The sequence below is a fragment of the Varanus komodoensis genome, unplaced genomic scaffold, assembly GCF_004798865.1.
Source record: "Varanus komodoensis strain SLA01 unplaced genomic scaffold, ASM479886v1 scaffold92, whole genome shotgun sequence".
NCBI classification, from domain to species: Eukaryota; Metazoa; Chordata; class Lepidosauria; order Squamata; family Varanidae; genus Varanus; species Varanus komodoensis.
In genome coordinates this window covers 994,297-1,009,030 of record NW_025336624.1, presented here as the reverse complement: position 1 = coordinate 1,009,030, position 14,734 = coordinate 994,297, and the positions used below count along the sequence as shown (strand labels likewise).

Genomic DNA, 14,734 nt, shown 5'->3' with positions numbered 1-14,734 from the left:
GAGTGGGGGTGCTGCACTGAGGTGGTTCTGCTCCTACTTTGATGTCCGACTCCAGAAGCTGGTGCTTGGGGAATATTCTCCAGTATGGGGTTATCCCAGTGTGGGTCTTGTCCTGCATGCTACATCAACATTTACATGAAACCACTGGAGTTGTAGAGTGCATTAGCATCAGTTTGCTGATTGCATGCTGATCTCTTTCTCATTTTTATCTTCTGCAGCCGAGGCTGTAGACGTACTAAACTGGTGCCTGGCTGCAAAAATGAACTGCATCAGAGATACCTGTCATGAATCAGCACTTCTCTCCCTCAACCACTCTCCTCTTCCCTTCCCAGTTTCCCTTCCCAATAAAAAAACCCAGTTTTTTATTATGTTAAAGCTGACCATGGTTTACTTTGTAATACAGAGGGTATAATATAAAACTTGTTAGCAAGAGGCAACTATCAAGTTAACAAGCCTCCTACTTGTGGATTTTGGTTCGTCCCAAGTCAGAAGTTGATTCCAACCTGAATTCCCCTCCTTCCTTCCCCACCAAATAGAGTTGGCTCCACTGCCAAGCTTTGAGCTGCTTGTGGGTCAGATGGAGGGACCGCTGGGCAATATTTGATTGGCTCCCTTGTTTGATCTGATTTCAAACTACCTGGCTGATTAGGATGTGAGAGCAATCCATCTGGGGATGGATTCCCTGGGCTTGACTCCCTGGTCTTTGGTCCACTTTGCCAAGCTCCTGATCAGCACTTACCAGGGATCAAACCCATTCACTGTGCAAGCAGCACCCCTCTCCAGAGCAGGAACAGTTGTTGTGCCACTGGCTGACAATGAGCAGAGAGCCTTTCTTCACTGGTAAAAGTTGCAACATATCAGCACACCTCTCTGGAGCTGAGGGGCAAGGATTTCCAGCTCTGAGGGCATGATGTCCCAGTGGGAAAGTAAACTATGACATCTTTTTGCAGCTGTAGCACTTTCTCCAACTCTGCTGTTAATAGCATGCGACTATTCTCCCTGCAGAAATTGAAGTTTTTTTCCTTTTCTTTTTAAAGGAGGATGTGTATATTTTGCATACTGAAAGAGTCCGGCTGGATTAGAACAAAGATGTATCTAGTTCAGCCTTTTCCAACCAGATGCCCTTCAACTCCCTTCAAGCTCAGCCAGCATGGTCAAGAACGCTGGAAATTATACTACAAAATATCTGGAGGGCATCAGTTCAGGGAAGGCTGGGCCAATTCAGCAAAATGTCTCATGTGTGTGTACAAGCTGTTCTTAAAACCAGCAGCTCTACTCTGATTCTGCCCAGGCTCTGGCACTTAGAGGTATACTGCCTATGGGCTTGAGGGTTCCACTTTATCAAGGCCATTGTGAGAACCATTCTCTCTGGGCCTTAGCCATTAGCCAACAGCTAACACCAATCACTAGGCCTTATTGATCAGGTCTTAGAATATGGTGCGAACAGTCAGGGTGGGGAGATTTTTTCTGCCCCTGCATGATGCAGTAAAAATCTATCCAATGTTCTACAATGCAGCAGTCTGTATTTGCAGTCAGAGAAACCCCACACACGGTAGACTTACAACATTTATTCTTCAGGGACAAAACAGCATTTGTTTTTACAAGTACAAAGGAGTGTGGAGAGTCTGCAAACAGCAGACCCACGACATGCGAAATGCGGTAGGTACACTGCTCAGCTTGGCTCAGGTGTGCAGGAGGTCACAGCAGAGGCATCAGCTACATGCTAATTTCACTAGGCTGCAGAAAATGGGGCCATGCTAGCTGCGGACCTCAGATGGTGCAGTTAACTTCCCCAAAACGCCTGCACTTCATAACCTTCAGATAGGTCTCTACCTTGTGCAGGTCCTTCTTGAAGCAAGAGAGCAGGCCATAGTTTTTCAGCAAAGAGCCTTCATTCCTGAGGTTGCCATCAAATTTTTCATAGGTTGGCCTGAGAAGCTGAACACCACGGGAGCTCCCATCCTCCAGCTCCTGTGAAAATCCATTGTTGCAAATGGTAAGCCTACTGGTTTGGTTTGGTTTGGTTTCTTTAAAGTTGTTTATTTTGGTGCTCCTGCTTCTTAAAAAAGGTATATCTAAATTGGTATATATGTTATAAGTGTGCATATATTTTCAGTCCTCACTCTATTCAGTCATTCCTCTTCAAACAGTTAATAACTGCACAAAAGACTGAACAGAGCCTCAACTTTTGTAGATTCTGGAGGCCACTGATTATGAGGTCCTTGTTGCAGGGCATTGTTCTTACACTTTTCTTTTAATTTACAAACCAGCCTACTTCTCCATAGCCAGGGGAGCTCTGAAGATGCAGGCACTACTGCCTTCGTTTTAGATGACCCATTTTTCTAGCTAACAGGCACTGAAGCAGGCAAGGTCAGTGTAACGAAGGTGGAACCTGTGGAGCGTGCCTGCTGTACCAGTCAGCTGTGCCCTTGCTGCAATTTTATTCCCCCTCCTACATGTTTTCCACTTATCACCTCCCACAACAGTCACCCACTGAGCCTGCTGATTGGGCTGGTTTGAGGTTTCCCACCTGCTCAAGAGTTTATTTTCCTATAGTTTTTCGTATTTATTTTACTTCTGCAAACCTGAGGATTCCCGCAAGTCAGCTGATCGCTCCCTCTTGCCTGTGGTGACAATACTCATGCTTGAGCACTGCAGCTATTGAGAGGGATTAGATCAGAGTGGAGGTCCCATATTTAGGAATGCACAGCCCATAATCATTGTGATGACGGCAGAAAGCAATTGTTTTGCAGGCTTAGCATTCTGGCAGCCAGATCAAGTCTTTGTGAGCAAAGCACGTGGTGATAGCCATCCCTAGGATAGATGTGAAGCATCTGGTGACCAAACATGGCGACTGCGGTTGTGCTGCCATAGCCAGGAGCCACCAACAGACCGAACTTGCTAATATTTCATGTCATAAACCATAAAGCGTGGTTTATAGGTGTTGCCATCACAGTTTCTGGGAGAAGTCTTTGCTTTTGATTTGCCTTCAGCATACTGCCCTGCATTTCCATCTGAGACCAAATTTTGTATTTTGAGAATGGATACTCTCCCATTTTGATCTCATGCCCTCATCTGTGATCATAAAATCCTTTCACATTCTTTCCTTCCCACATTGCCCACTTCACCCTTCTAAAGCTAAAAACTTCCAACTTCATAAGCATTTCTTCATTAGCAAGATGATTTCCCTACATTATCATTTGTTGCTGGGGTGGAGGAAGCCTTCTCCAGTCCATCAAAATTTTTTCAGGTGAGCGACCAGTACTGCGACGGTGCTCCAAGAGATCTATGGGCTATTGAATCCTTTCTGCTTTATTAAGGGAGAGCTTACCCGCATGAGAGCCTGGATCCCTTCCTCCAGGTCCTGGAGCTTTTCATAGACTCTGTCTGAGGTTCCAAGGGCTAGGCTGTTACTGAACATCCTGCTTAGGTACCGGACAGGACCTAGCCATGATTGAATGAGGGTCAGTGAGAACCTGAGCAGCTCCATGTCCTGGAATGGAAAATAAACAAAGAAACTAAAATGGGGGGGAGCCATAATAAGTCATTCCTATTTTCCAACATCATGTTTAAGACCAAGGGCACTCTCTGTGCACCTGTGTGCAAATGTCTGAAAATGCACAGACATGTTCAGGAGAGCAGCCCCACAACTTTGGAACAAGTCTCTTCCCAGACACTCGGTTGTTTTTATTTGAACTGGCTCTTGCTGCCCAGGGATAGGAATTTGTCATAGAATCATAGAATAGTAGAGTTGGAAGGCACCATGAAGGCCATCGGGTCCAACCCTCTGCTGGTGCAGGACACCAATTTACACCAACCCACTCAAATAAAATATAACCATTATCTACTCCAGGAAAAAAACCCTTGCAAAATCAAATTGATATTGATATGTTGCAAGACCTGCACTTTGATGACCACTGAACTGTTTGAAGCTCAAATACAAATTGAGTAAGAAAATTAAGTGACAGCCACTTTTTACTTAATTTGATATGATCTATCTGGTACAACTAGATAAGATGTTGGGAAACCTTTGATAGGTCACCATGGAAGAGGGGAGATTAGCAAGAAAACTGTGTGTGTGTGTGGGGGGGGGAAGGTTGGTTTAAGAAGAAAGCACCACAGTCCCAATCAAACAATTATTTAAACCTATTTTTTTTTTTTTTTTTAAAGGAGAGATTTGTCCATGGATCCATGCCAGTGGGGGAATGTGGCAACTTTAGTCCAGCCTATCTGGAAAGTGCCAGGTGGGGAAAGCTGTTGTAAAGAATGTGTTGCAGCTAGCACTGCGTTCTGGCCTTTGTTTGAGAGGAGAGCTGGACAGGCTGATTCTCTGTTCCTATGTTCCTTGTGCCCTTGGAATTGCTGAAAAATACCCTGGTTCTTTGGCTCTGGAGTCCATTTTATTATTATTATTATTATTATTATTATTATTATTATTATAACATTTCTATGCCGCCCCTTGCCGAAACCTCGGGGCGGCTTACAACATGATAAAATACATTGAAATACAATAGTACATAATAAATTACCATTAAATATAAAAATACAAAAAATACATTGATTTACAAATATAAAATTAAAATTATCAGTATAAAATAAAAATATAGGGGGAGAAAGAGAAGGAAGAAGAAGTTGCCCTGGCCAGTTCATATGTTTTAACAATTGAAATGATGTTTAAATAAAAAGGTCTTTACCTGGCGCCAAAAAACCAGTAACGACGGTGCCAGGCGGACCTCTTTGGGGAGTGAATTCCATAGGTTGGGCGCCACCGCAGAGAAAGCCCTCCTCCGGGTACTTACTCTCCTAATTTCTTTCATGGAGGGTTCCCGGAGAAGGGACTCTCCCGCAGATCTCAAAGGGTGGTCGGGCATATACGGACGTAAGCGCTCGTTCAGGTAGCCAGGACCCAAGCCGTTTAGGGCTTTATAGGCCATAATCAACACCTTGAATTGGGCCCGGGCTTCAATGGGAAGCCAGTGAAGCTGACGGAGGACTGGAGTCATGTGAGCATAACGCCCCATCCCCGTCAGCAACCTGGCAGCTCTATTTTGCACCAATTTATTCTGGAAGGCAAGGCAAGAATAGCTGCCAGAAACAATATCTAGGCTCTGGAAAGTAGCCCCTCTATGACAGAAAGTCCTGTGAATGCTCTCCAGTTATTCTGCCATCATGAAACCTCTGAAGTGGCTAGTTGCCCCCCTGGTAGGGAAAATGACCCAATCTGGAAGAGTCTGCACCCATCTGTCAAGGCAGCTCAGGTTTTAGTCTAAGCATCCTTAACTACTCCTTTGTAATAAATAGTGGGGCTAGATTACCCTGTACAGCTAGGCAAGTGTAAACTTAACAAAAAGGTAGGAAGCCTCCCTGCACCTTCTGTTCTTAAGTTGCAACCAACCCACTAACTCCCTTAATTTTCACCTACCCGGGATCCAGACCCTGAACAATCATGCGCCTGGATTCTTGTGGCAGAGTGGTCTAAGTGTCTTGGGTCTGGGCGGTCACAGCATCATAGTATTATAGAAATGGAAGTGGCCTGCAAGGCCATCAAGTCAAGCCCCCTGCTCAGAGCAGGACTCCAGTCAAAGCATCCCTGACCTGTCCAACCACCTCTTGAATGTCTCCAGCGTGGGAGAGCCCACAACCTCCCTAGGTAATTGATTCCACTGCTGTCCTGCTTTAACAGTCTGGAAGTTTTCCTGATGACCAGCTGGAATCTCGCTTCCCTTAACTTCAGCCCATTAGATCCTGGCTCTCCTATGTGTTACAGCCTTTCAAGTATTTGGAAAGTACCATTATATCAGCTCTTAGTCTTCTTTTCTTGAGGATAAATATGAGAAACACGAGTCCTTTCAATCTCTCCTCACAGGGCTTTGTTTCAGTTCCCCTGATCATCTTTGCTGTCCTGCTCTAAACTTTTCCCACTATGTCTGCATTGTTCTTGCAACAAGATGCCCAGAAATGGACTCAGTACTCAAGATGGAGCCTAACTAGTACCTATTAGAGGGGAGCCAATTCCTCACATTATTTGGAAGCCATACTTCTATTAATGCAGATTAATAGAAAAATGAGACCTGGCAAAACATGTTCTTGATGAATCCATACTGACTTCCAGTAATTACTCCATTGTCTTCAAGGTCTTTAACAGAATGACTTCTTTATTATCTGGCTCCAGAATTTTCCCAGGGATTGATGCCAGACTAAATGGGCTGTAGTTCCCAGAATCCTCCTTTTTGCCCCTTTTGAAGACAGGGGCAACATTAGTCCTCCTCTAATCATCTGGCACTTCCCTGCCCTCCATGATTTCTCAGAGAGAATAGACAGTGGTTCTGAGCATTCTTCTGCCAGTTCCTTTATTACTCGAGGATGCAGCTCATCAGGCCCCGGAGAGCTGAACTCAAAGAATGTTGCTCGATCATTTGTTTATTAATCTCAACCCTGACCCTCTGGTTTGTATGCAATTTCTGCCAGGGTGGACCATAAACCTGCTTTTGGGAAAAGACTGAATCAAGCACTTTAGCCTTTTCTTTGTCATCTTTTATCAGTTTGCCCCCAACCCCCACTGAGAAGTTGAGCCACCACTTCTTTCCTCAGTCTTTTTCCGTGAACATAGCTGAAAAGACCCCCCTCACCTTTTGCTTTGCTTTGCTTTCACCGTCCCTTGCTAGCTTCAGCTCATTCTCAGCTTTAGCCTTCCTGATATCGTTCCTGCACTTCCATGCCACCCATCTGTGCTCTTCTTTTGTCACTTCGCCTTCCTTCCCGTATCTGCCCTTTTTTGTTTTTAGCTCCATTCCGAGCTTTTTGTAGCACCACATTGCTTTCTTCTCTTTTCGCTATCTTTTGTTCTGGTTGAAATTGTTTGTAATTGTGTCTTTAAAATGTCCATTTTTAAAAACTTCTACCCATCTTGGACTCATTTTTTCCTTAGGGTTGCTTACCATGGGACCTTATTTATAATTTTCCTGAGCTCATTAAAGCCAGTTTCCCCAAAATCCAGAATATGTGTATGGCTACACTCCATATTTGCATCAAGAACTCAAGAATGCTGTGGCCACTTTCCCCCATAGTTCCCATGACTTCTACTTTGTCCACTAAGTCATCCCTGTTAATCAGTATTAAGTTCAGGGTGGGTGACCCTCCAGTTCCTTCCTCCATTTTCTGTAGAAGAAAGCTATTCGCCATGCATGGCAAGAATTTCTTGGAGGGACCATTTTTTGGCAGAATTTGTGTCTCCACAAACTTTCTTGTCCCAGAGAGATGTGTTTGCCCCACATCCCCAAAGAAAGAGGGCTTTACCCCATGCTAAGGCACCCATTGTATATAAAATCTGCTCTGTGCATAGCACAAGGCTGCCTGTTCCTTGAGCTCTTCCAGTGCTCGGTGCACGAGTTGCTGCTGAGAAGGAGCAGGGGCTGGCACTGGCTGTCTGGTTCAGAGTGCGGAGCCATGTCAGCTGGTGCTTCCACAGTGAGCAGAGGACTTTCCTTCAATGGGCACTGCTGGGAGGCAGACAAATGTCCCAGAAGTGGCAATTAGATGGCTGGCTGATGGGAGAGGTACACACCTCACACTCAGATGGGGGCACAGAAAAATGAGGGAGTTCTGATGTACCCTGCCAAGGGTTTGAGGGAAGCTGCAAATATAAATGTGGGGGGAAATGGATGCTGCTTTTAGAGGCTTTCCCAAACCTGCTGCCTTCCAGGTGCTTGGGACTATAATTTGCCATGCTAGGTGGGACTGATGGGAATTGGAGCCCAACAATGTAAGTAGTATCTCCCCCTGCAAAGTTCCAGGGAGTAGATTCAGGAAATGGGAATTTGTACACGTAAAACACAAGGTTCCTCATGCTGGACATAAGTAGAGCTATTTCATGAAACTAGGCAACATAGGATACAACTTACTGTTTTCTGCTGGGCATCATCCTTCCCTGTAGGTGCAGGAATAGTTTCGGAGTAACAGAATGCAGATTGAGAGTTCTTGTTGGAGTGTCGTTGGTCTTCTGGGATGTAGGAACGTTCCTGTACAAATTCCACAAAATGCCATGAGAAATCCATATGTGCATCTCTAGAGTTAGTCAAGTCAATTTTTATTTGCACTAACTGTAAGCCTTGACATAAAAAATATCAATGTTAACAAATATAAAATAAAAACAGCTAGCATGTAAAAAGTTAAAATTGACTCAAAACATGCCACAATTTATGTTAGTAGCAATACCACAATTATTGGATACTTCTTTATACATGGCCTCTCAGGACCTGTAGGACCTCATCTCCACAGTTAATGCATGAGGGAAAAAAATGCCAGTGAATGAGCCTGGACACATCTTCTTGTGCCTGCAACTAGGAAGGGGACATGCTCTACTGGGATGCTGGACTAGACATTCTGCACTCCAGACAGGGGAGGAGGCTCTGGAAATGCTGGAGGAGTGGACTGCTTGCAGTTTTAGAACCAGCTACGAGCTTCCCCAGCCTTTGTCCAGCAGCTCATGGCCTCAGCTGAGCTGAGTACATCAAGTACAGAATGCAGTCGCCTGGTTCTTGGCAATCCAAGCAGCCTCCTGGAGCATCTAAGCAGCCCCACTGCTGGATCACAGGAAGAACTTGGCCTGGACGCTCTGCATCCCTGGACATGGTCACTGTTGAGCACCCTCTGTGTTGCAGAATTAATACAGATCTGTAATATATTCTGGATCTGAGAGCAATGAAACAACAGAAGAGGCAGGTTGACTGCAGATGGAAGAAAACTCTTAGTGGATGATATTGAACTCTGGTGTGTGCCTACAATACAGCATATTTAGAGGCAGTGAGGATGACCAAGAAACAAAGAAATCTCACTGTCTGTTCAGTCTTCCATTTAGTGTTATCTGAGAGTCTGTTACATGTTACCCCAAAAACATCTTAGACTTATCTGAGGACCACAATAATATTTACTGGGCACTTTAAATGAAGACTGTCTTGCATCTGCCACGACTTATACTCCAGAGCTAGAGTATTTTAATCATGGGCGGTAACCAGAACACAGGCTGGTCCAGTTTTAATGGATGAGCTGCAGTTGATTCAGCTTAAGGATGCTGACAAAGTGCCAGGACAGGTTGTTGTGTCCACCTTTGTACCAGATCTATGTTCCTCCTGGGGCCAACAAGGAAGGAACAATTTGCAGGGACAGAGAGGTGACTAATGCCTCCTTGTGAGAGGAAGTGGTTCCATCCCACCTGGAGAGATGGTGGTGAAACCATTCCTGAAGGAATCCGCCATTGACCCTAACTTTAGGCCAGTAGCAAAAGGTTCTTGAGCAGGTGGTTGGCAACCAACTCCAAGATGGATTACCTGGATCCATTTCAGTAGGGGTTCAGGCCAGATTTTGGTGAGAAAATAGCCTTAGTTGCCCTACATGATGACCTATGTTAAGAGAGAGATGGGGGAGTGACTTTGTTGATACTCCTGGACCTCCTGGTGACTTTCAATAGCATCAATTTTATTTAATTATTTATTTATTAAAACATTTCTATGCCGCCCCTTGCTGAAGCCTCGGGGCGGCTCACAACACAAAATAAAATACAATAAAATACAAAAATAACAATATAAAATTAACAATATAAAATAAATAACAATATAAAAGAAGTCACCCTGGCCAGATAAATAAGCAAATATTGTTAACAATGAAAATGACGCTTAAATAAAAAGGTCTTCGCCTGGTGCCGAAAAACAAATAACAACGGTGCCAGGCGGACCTCTCTGGGGAGCGCATTCCATAGATTGGGCGCCACCGCAGAGAAAGCCCTCCTCCGAGTACCTACCCTCCTAATTTCTTTCACGGAGGGTTCCCGGAGAAGGGCCTCTCCCGCAGATCTCAATTAAGGCCTCCTTCTGGGGTGGCGCTCTGAGTTGCGGGGGAGGTCAATGCATTACAGTGGTTAAGCTCCTACTTGGAGGGCCGTCTTCAGTAAGTAGTGCTTGGAGAATATTGTTCAGCCCTATGGATTCTGCAGCATGGAGTTCCTTGATTTGTTCAGATCTGTTCCTTGGAGGGGAATGCTGTTCAATATCTACATGAAACTGCTGAGTGGTCTATATAATCTAGAGGTCAGGAATGTGTTGCCGTCAGTGTGCTGTGACATACAGCTCTTTCCCCTTAAATCCTAATTAGGTGAAGTTGTGAATATGCTAAATTGTGACAAAGCTGTGATAATAGACAGAATGAGGGCTAACAAACTGAAGCTTGGTCCTGAGAAGACTAACCTGTTGTTCGTGGGTGGGCCCCCTGAACAGATGGAGCATGCGCCATCTGTTGTGGATAGTTACATACCCCCTGAAGGAGCAGGTTCATAGCTTGTGAGTGCTCCTTGATTTCTCTTTGTCATTTGAAGTTCAGCTTCAACTGACCAGCTGAAAGAAGCAGCCCATGTGACTAATGGCATGAAAAAATCAATATTACTACATATTCCTCCTCCTTATTGAATAGCACACAATGGCCCAGAAGGATTCTCCAGTTGTAGTGACCTGCAAAGGGTGTGTACCATTTGTGTTCCTCCCTGAGACTAACATGATATATACCTGCAATAAATGTAAGCTGGTTGCACTAGTCAGCCAAGTCAAGCCAGTTCACAATTGCAAGGTGTAGTGATATAAATTAAAGGGATGGTGGTTCCAAACAATGTGCCATTACTCACAAATTCCTTGAATGTGTCTGTTGCAAGCAGGTGAAGATGCTGGGCTCTGAGTACTGCATTAGCAAACAGGCTGGAGAGGGGCATGGTAGGAAAGGCTGTTGTTTCCTCAGACCACTGGAGGGCCAAGATAAACACAGCAAGGAGGAAAAGAGGAGGCCGAGATCCTGCAAAAGAAGGCAAAAGAGGGGTGCTTCTGAGATCAAAGCAAAGTTCTTTACAAGGCCTTATCTCTGACTGAGTTAATTAACAGTGGAATATCATACTCAGATGGAAGCCCCATGGGGTTCAATGGGACTTATGCACTGGAAAGTACAGGATTGCAACATCAAGCAAGAGAAGTAGCTACAGCTCCTTTTCAATTTGGTATATTTTGCTAAGCCCAACCAGTTTTTGGATACAGTTGCTGCCAGCTGTATCCATGGTACAAGAAAGATGGGTGCCACCAGCTTCAGGAAGGCTGTTCTGAGCAGAACTCAAGGAAAGACTTGTTCTCCTCTTTTAAAAGGATTCAGCTCCTTTTCACTTGAAAAAAGCTCAAGTCCACCAAGTTTGAGCTGTTGTATTGTTCAGGTGTAACATACACCTGTGTATGTATGTATGTATAACATTTTAACCAAATATAATCAGTTTTTACAAGGCCTCAGCAAACTTGTGGTTTAATGAAACTAATTGGGTGTGGTTTGAACTCTTTTCTGGTATCGGCATTCCCATTATGTCACTGTGATTTGCCTAAGAATGAAATCATGCAACCACCTTTTTGAAGCATTTTGGCTTTTTCTCAGATATGCTAAATAAAGGATGGAGAGCACTTAAGCCTCATGGACTGCCTTCAGAGAATGGGTATGGCATATAACCAGTCTTTGACTCGGGGTGGGGGGGGGATCCACACTAGGCATTTATACAGGCATTTTAATGCCTGATTCTCTGGCATGCACTGGAGCTCCTTACTCCACATATTCCCACCTGTTGTCTAAGATTTTTGACTGGGGCTTTCCTAAGAGTTTCTCTCCCCAAGGAGGTTAAAGTCGAGGCTACAAGGAGGAGGATCTTTCTTGTGGTGGCACCCCAATTATGGAATGCTCTACTGCTGGAGATTTGCCAGGCACCTGCCTTACTGCATTTTGGGCGCCTGGCAAAAACTTTGCTTTTCTGGCACCTCTTTGGCCTAAATCAACATGTGGGCTTTTAATTATATTAATGTATGTTTTATTTTATTTAATCATATTATTGTGATTTTATTCTGATATTTTACTTGTATAGTTTTACTAATGGTATTTGTTGATTTTATATTGTAACGGCCACCCAGAAAGCATGATGCTAGTAGGCAGCTTTTAAACAAATTTAATAATAATAGTAATAATATTAATAATAATGCTCACTCAACCTATCCTTTAGGAAAGAAGCAAAGTTCCTTTCTGCCTCCTAAAGTTAATAAGAGCTGTTATGTAAATGCAGTGCTGCTCACCCCTGGCCACCCCGACCTTTGAAAAAATAAAGTTTGTTGTGTCTTTTCAAGGCCTGGACCTCTTGTTCAAGAAACAGCTAGCTGAAGTGCATGATATCATAATCATAGAATATCAGAGTTGTTGCAGGGTACTAGTTTACACCATCCCACCCAGATGGCTGTCCAGTTGCTTTTTAAAAGTCTCCTGTATGGTCTCTAGGCAACTGGTTCTACTGTCATATTGCTCTGACAGTGAGGAAACTTTTCTGGTTTGCCTCAGCTTGGGCTGATCATTCCGTGTCCTACACTCTGCTATGACTGAGAAGCTGTCTTGTCCTTCCTCTTTGTGACAATCTGTCAGGTATTTATAAAGTGGTATCATGTCCCCTCTCAGTCTTCTCTTTTCAAGGCTTGAACATACCCAGTTCTCTCAGCCTTTCCTCATAGGACAATGTTTCCAAACCCTGAATCATTTTTGTTGCCCTCTGCACCTTTTCTATTTTTTCTGTCTCTTTTTAAAATCTTGGTGCCTAAAACTGGAAGCCTGACTAGTGAAGTATAGAGGGGAACTATTACTTCTTGTGATTTGGAAGTAATACTTCTATTAATGCGTCCCAAAATAACATTTGCCCTTTTTGCAGCTGCATTGCATTGTTGACTCATATTTAGCTCTAAGGTCTTTTTCAGTTCTGTTGAGCCACATATTCCCCATCGTGTATCAATGCATTCACTTTCTTTTTTCCTAGGTGGAGGACTTGGCATTTGTCCCTACTGAATCTCATTTTGTTGGTTTCAGCCTAGCGTTCAAGCTTTCAAGATTACCCTGGATCTTCATTCTTTCTTCCAGGGTGTTCACTATTCCACCTGGCTTTGTCATCTGCAAATTTGTTCATCTTTCCTTGCACTTCCTCATCTCAATCATTAATAAGGATGTTGAAGAGCACTGAGCTGGGACTGAACTGTGTGGCATCCCACTAGTTATTTCCCTTGAGTCTGAGAAGGCGCCATTGATGAGCACTCTTTGTGTCTGATTTAGCAGCCAATTTTGGATCCGCCTAACAGTTTTTCCATCTAGTTCACTTGACGCTAGTTTGCTTATCAGGATGTCGTGGGGCACTAGGTTGAAAGCTTTACTAAAGTCTAGGTATTTTATGTCCATTTGGAAGGTTACCCAGTCAAAAATGAGATTAAATTAGTCTGACAGGATTTATTCTTGGTAAATCCATGTTGGCTTTTATTAATCACTGCATTTTCTTCAAAGTGCTTGCAGACTGATTTTTTAATAATTTGCTCCAGAATTTTTCCAGGGATCGATGTCAGACTAACTGGTCTGCAGTTTCCATGTTCATCTTTTTCTTCTGTTTTTGAAGATATGGACAACAACAAATGAGTGAAAACTCTGCCATAATATGACTGCCAAAGGTCTAACACTGTTAAAAACAGCTTTGGACTTGAAGTTGGATCCTGATCTGATCAGGAAACCATGTTGCAAGTCTTGCTGTTCAGGTGCACCTCTAGAGATGTGAATGTTTGCCTGTCTTAATCCATTCAACCCTTTTTGTTTTACTCTCATGAGCCTCTAGCAAACTGCCTATGTGCCAAACTGTGTATATAACTGATAGGGGCCGCCTACATGCCACATGTATTTCCTGTAATTCTAAAGACACTGTCAGTGTTCAAGAGTACATACCCAGCGAACCTGTGTTCACTTTTTCTCGACAATGACTACTCAAAGACCAGATTATCTTCAGTGGCATTATAAGAAAATCACATTTACTTCAGCAGAGCTAACTTGTGGGAAAATCCTGGTTTTGCTTGCTTGGGATGACAGAAGGAAAGAGCGCCACCCTTTATCCCTATCCTTACTCATTTTTTTTTTAATTTTCATTTTTTTGTGAGGGTGCAGGAGGAGATGGGTTTTTTCCTTTTTAAAATATCACCACTCTTTCACCCTTGCAGAACTGAGAGAGTTTTTACATGCACAAAACCAAAATGAGCCTGAAAGGGCCATTTCCCTGCACACATCCCCCTTCCAACTCTTTCAGCTTTTGCCATTGCATTTCCACGTGACACACGTCAATGTTTTCAGCCATGCTGTATTGGTGAGCGTGCGCCCCAAATGTAATACACGTGTTTTGTAGAAACACCGTGCTCCCTCATGAATGAAGAGGCTGCAGGGTATCTCTCACCTGGGTTTGACATATACCCAGGTTCAAAGTTCACCGTACAGTTTTGAAAGATTTGGCAGAAGGAGGAAGTGGCTGAATTATATCCATTCAGATTGCACATCTCTTCAATAAAGAGGATATGAGCAGGGTTCTCATTGCATTAGGAGAGTGTTTGGAGTTGTCCTTTCCACTCAAATATTCTATTAAATAATTATTCAAAAACTTGCTAAATTAATACTAGTGTTAAGGCTCTGTGGTTCATGCACTACAAAGCCATTGCAGAACATTACTGATCACAAGACACATCTGTTAATGTAATAGATGAACTCTATAGTGAACTGGTGTTTATCAAATCATATAAGAATGTGTGTGTTTATTCAACTGAGGTCTGGCTATATGCATCATCTTTACCCTGGATAAAGTGGGATTGTTATGTTTGTGTTCAAATCTCAT

At 43.6% G+C, this 14,734-nt stretch overlaps 1 protein-coding gene across 1 annotated transcript; it reads right to left on the bottom strand.

Moving 5' to 3' along the window:
- Positions 1-1,770: 1,770 nt before the first annotated feature.
- On the bottom strand, positions 1,771-14,315 carry LOC123017384 (somatotropin). Its single transcript, XM_044418702.1, has 5 exons — positions 14,303-14,315; positions 10,670-10,833; positions 7,902-8,018; positions 3,332-3,493; positions 1,771-1,971 (listed from the first exon to the last, which is right to left on the bottom strand). Exons 1-5 carry the CDS (start codon positions 14,313-14,315, stop codon positions 1,771-1,773), a joined length of 657 nt encoding a protein of 218 aa, XP_044274637.1.
- Positions 14,316-14,734: the final 419 nt, after the last annotated feature.

Coding starts and splice junctions, on each gene's coding strand:
- LOC123017384 (XM_044418702.1), bottom strand. Junction 8,019..10,669: donor CAGACACATTCAAGGAATTT/GTGAGTAATGGC, acceptor GAATTTGTACAG/GAACGTTCCTACATCCCAGA. Junction 1,972..3,331: donor GGATCCAGGCTCTCATGCGG/GTAAGCTCTCCC, acceptor GGATTTTCACAG/GAGCTGGAGGATGGGAGCTC.